The 4,284-nt window shown below is 66.7% G+C and overlaps 1 protein-coding gene across 1 annotated transcript in view; it reads right to left on the bottom strand.

The window, feature by feature from the left end:
* MAD1L1 (MAD1 mitotic arrest deficient-like 1 (yeast)) overlaps positions 1 to 4,284 on the bottom strand; it is a 150,711-nt gene that overhangs the window by 67,571 nt on the left and 78,856 nt on the right. The window contains exon 10 of the mRNA XM_014530985.1: positions 795 to 939. Within this exon, the coding sequence (XP_014386471.1) occupies positions 795 to 939 (145 nt within the window). The remainder of the gene's footprint in view (positions 1 to 794; positions 940 to 4,284) is intronic.

Here is a 4,284-nt window from a genome sequence, read left to right as displayed (position 1 = left end):
CGGTGGGCACGGCGATGGCTGGCAGAGACCCCACACGCCCGAATGCTGGCACCTGGCTCGCTTCGTAAGAGCTCCGTCGTCAGGAGGCCAGCGGCCAGGAGAGCAGTCTCCATCAGAAACGATGGAGAGCGGCCGCCTGCCAGACCGCGCCTCCTGAGGCCGCAGCCGCACAGCCTGGCCCGGGGGAGGGGGGCGGGGGGAGCACCTGGAGACAGATTCGGGTTTCTCCTTCCCCGTCCCCTAAGATGGCGGCATCTTTAATGAGCTCCACAGACACTCAGACGCACTCTCCAGGGAGGTCCTCCTGTGAAGCCAGAGCCCACAGCTCTTCAGGCAAAGAACAGACGAGGACGTGCAGGCCCGCACATTGGACACGGCGAATCCTCGCTCCAAACCCAAGTGTGGAAGGGAGGGGGAGAGGGCTGCCCCCCAAAACCCAGGACGCACTGGGGCCCACAGAGCTGTCCAAGGCAGGCTCGGCCCACAGGGACACCAGGTTGGAGAGCTCCTGACAGCATGTCAGAGCCCTCCTGCCACTCAGGACACCACCACAGCCTGCGGCCCCGGGCGCTCTGCCTGAGCCGGGCTGAGCCGGGCTGAGCAGGGCTGAGCGAGGCGTGAGGACGAGGCACGTGAGGCGTGTGCGCTGAGCGTAGTGGAGATCCTGGCAGACGTGGGTGCGGAGACTAAACACAAGTGGCCGAGGTGGGGCTGGGCTGGGCGCTGCTGACCTGAGCAGGCCCAGCCTGACCCGGTGACCGCCGCCTGCCCTGCCCGGCCCCCCGCAGCCGTACCTTGGTCAGCAGCAGGACCCGCTTCTGCAGCCTGCGGGCCAGCGCCTCGTGCGTCTCGCGCTTCTTCCTCTCCTCCAGCAGCTGAGCGCTGACCTGGCGGACCTCCTCCTGCAGCTGCTGCCTGACCTTGTCCAGCTCCCGGACGCTGCACAGACAAGGAAAAGGGCGGAGGATGAGGCTGGGCCCAGGCAGCACCCCAGTCGCAGGCCCACCAGGCCCAGCCCGACGTCACTTGGTCTCAGAACAGAGCCGCACGTGCAGCCGCTGGCATTTCCTCCCGAACAGCTCCTCGGAGCCTCTCAGGACCGTCTGCTTCCCAGCGGACCCAGGGCGATCCCAGCAGGCGGGCGCCCCACACACAAGGGGGAAACCGAGGCCTGAAGGGGCTCCAGCTCAGAGCAGCGCTGCCTGCGTCACGCCAGGTGAGCGGCTCCGTGCTGCAGGGAATCGAGCCCCAGCCCCAGCCTGGCCCGGAGCAGCCAAACTCCAACCTCAGCTCTGACACCGACACGGGGCTCCACAGGTCCTCTCGGCCAGCTCAGGAGGCCGCTCCGCCGACCCCGGGCCCTGCCCTTCCTGTCACCTCTGCTCTTAGCATCCTGCCCTCTGTGCTCACAGCGCCCTCCCTGGGTCCATGGCCGGGCCTTCCCCTCAGACTCCAGATAAGGATGGACACGTGGCTCAGAGCCTCTCATGCTCCCAACCGCCCAGACTGACCTCAACCTCTGGGTGTGGGGGTGAAGTGCCTTCAGAGTCTGGTTTCGCACTCTTTCCCCAACGGCCACTGTCCTTCCCAGCCCCGCCCAGTGGCCTCTGCCCGGCCCTGCCCCAGCCCTGCCTCTGCCTCTGCCTCTGCCCGGCCCTGCCTCTGCCTGTGCCCCGGCCCCAGCCCTGCCTCTGCCCGGCCCTGCCTCTGCCCCGGCCCTGCCTCTGAGGGCTTCCGAGGGAGAGTCCATGACTAGGGAGAGCAGTGGGGGGCCCGGATGAGGGCGGTGCTGGGGGGCTGCCGCTGGGAGAGAGCAGGGCCAGGCTCAGCACAGGGCCGCACCGTGGGGCAGGTGCCCTCAGAGTGGCCCACAGGAGGGCACGGGCAGGGCAGACGGAGAAGGGCCATGTGGGAGAAAGGGTGCAAGAGACCACGAGAACTAAGACCAAGCGCAGGACCTGCAGACGCGGCGGCACTGGCCGGAGGGCTCACTGGCTATGTAAACTCCGCGGGACGCAGAGGCCAGCGTGTGGCCATGGGGGGGCGGGGTCCTGACCACACTGCAGAGGAGGACAGGGCGGCACACGCAGGGGCTGGCCTCCCCAAGAGCACAGTTCCCAGGAATCCAGTGCACAGTGCGCCAGGGGGCTTTCCAAACGCCCGCTGAAAGATGTCCCCCCTCGCCCCCCACTCCGGCAGCCGGCAGGAGAGGGGACCTGGCCTCGCAGAGCTCTCCGTGCTGCCGCCTCAGCCTTTCTTGTGAAGTAAAAAGAAAACTCATAAAACATTAAACCTCCAGCTCCAGCCTCACGTGACCCTGGGGTCGCTGGCATTTCGGTGACCTTTGGGAGTTCAAAATGAAGTGCTCAGTTCCTGGGGAGTTGGCGCCTTTATCGATCGTTCGCCCGCTGACCGCGTCTGAGCTGCGCACTGTGCCGGCCCCGGCGCCGCTTTCATGTCATCTTCTCAGACAACGTGCCGCCAAGTGCCCCCTTCCGGGGACGTGGAAGGACACGAACTCGCAGCAGCGGGAGGCATCCCATGGCCTTCCTCAGACACCGCAGGCCGCCCGCTCATGGCCCGCCCGTGGCCACAGCCTGCTGTCCCTGCTCTCCCTCCTCCCAGCTCCAGCCCGCCCCCGCAGTCCTGCTGTCCAGGGGGTGCCGGGACCATCACGCTCGCCCTGTGGTGTGGATGGCCCCAGGCCTGGCATCGCCCCGGCAGGACCTGCTGGGAGGACAGTGCCCTCCGGGGAGCCCAGCGCAGGCCACACACTAAGTCTTGCCCGCAGTCAACACAACACGGGCGTCCACATCCAGCAGCTACTGCCAGACCCCGAATGCAGAACAAGAGGGACTCTGGGCCGCGCAGGCCTCCTCGGCGACCCTGACAGGCTGTCCCGCAGGCACGGACCTCACACGGGGCCGCTTCCCACAAGCACCCACAGGATGGACCGGGGTCTCCGGCGGGCCGACACCAACACGCCTGCAGGTGCGTCCGTATGAATGAGGACCATAAAGCCTTATCCGCACATACGCAAACCCGGAGCATCTGAGGGCACAGCCCTCCTACCCCATCCCGCAGCCTCTCCTTCGGTCCCTCCAGCCAGGCCTCGGCCCCTGACTACCCCAGCCACACCCTGAGCACGAGGCACCTGGGAGGGTCTGGCAGTGTCCTGGGAAAGCCCTTGGCAGCAGGCACAGGCCGTCGGCAGCTGAGGTCTGGTCACGTCGTCAGATGCACTTCGCTGAGCACCCCCCTACCCCCCCGGGACTCAGGCGACGGCAGAAGCAGGAGCCGAGGTCACACTCGGGGCAGACGTGCCGTGCCACACGGGACACGTCACACACAGGAACCCGAGGAAGGGCCCTGCCCCCACCAGGACCCCATTCCCAACGAGGGAACAAACCTGTTGAGGGCAGGCGGCTAGGATGGCAACGCAGGCTCCGATTCAGACCAGAGCCCCGTCCACCCGAGGGCCGCCCCTCCCCATGGGCCTGGCTTGGCCAACACGGCGGGACAGGCCGAGGGTGCGGGGTGAGACCTCGGGCTCCGTCGTCTTGCCACAAGGCTGCTTGGGCACGTGTGGGGAGGAGGGAGACCAGAGGCAGGAGCGGGGCAGGTGGCCTGTGCTCCGGTCCTGCCCAGGCTGCCGGGAGCGGGAGCGGAGGCCAGGCCCACGTGGCCTGCAGCTGTCTTTATTTATACCATCTGACCCCGATCCTAAATGCCTCCAAGTGTCATTACACATTTCTCTGAAAGAATTAACATCTAAACACTGGAAACAAAAGCAGAGAATCAGCAAAGCAGAGGCTGAAATAATTACCAATCAAAGGAAGGCCCCAGGAGGAGGCTGACTGGCCTCCCCGCCCCGCTCGGAGGCGCTCCCTCCGAACTCCCTCCCGTGTGCGTGCCTCCCCAGAGCAGCGAGGCCACGGGAAGCATCCCGTCCGACCTTGAGACGTGAGAAGGAAAATGACCCTCTGCAATTTCAATTCCGCCCCAACCGCCATGAATCATCCCATCCAGCTGGTCAGTTCCCAGCCTGTCGTCGCCGGTCGGGGTGCCTCCAATCACAGAGGGGAGCCCGGGCGAGGCCTGGTCTGGGTGCCAGGCACACAGCAGCACGCGCTCCCGCCAGGCACAGAGGCCCAGGCACTAAGGACACGGCAGGGACCAGCGGGCCAGCCCAGTGAGCCCCTGCCCGTCCTGGCTGCAGCCCTGGGAGCCGGCCACCCCCGGGAATCAGGGCAGTTACGGAAGCAGCCCCGTGTTCCTGCGGCT

Source organism: Myotis brandtii, unplaced genomic scaffold (assembly GCF_000412655.1).
Source record: "Myotis brandtii unplaced genomic scaffold, ASM41265v1 scaffold786, whole genome shotgun sequence".
Classification (NCBI taxonomy): domain Eukaryota; kingdom Metazoa; phylum Chordata; class Mammalia; order Chiroptera; family Vespertilionidae; genus Myotis; species Myotis brandtii.
The sequence above is the reverse complement of the archived record's forward strand: the minus strand, read 5'-3'. Positions and strand labels throughout refer to the sequence as shown.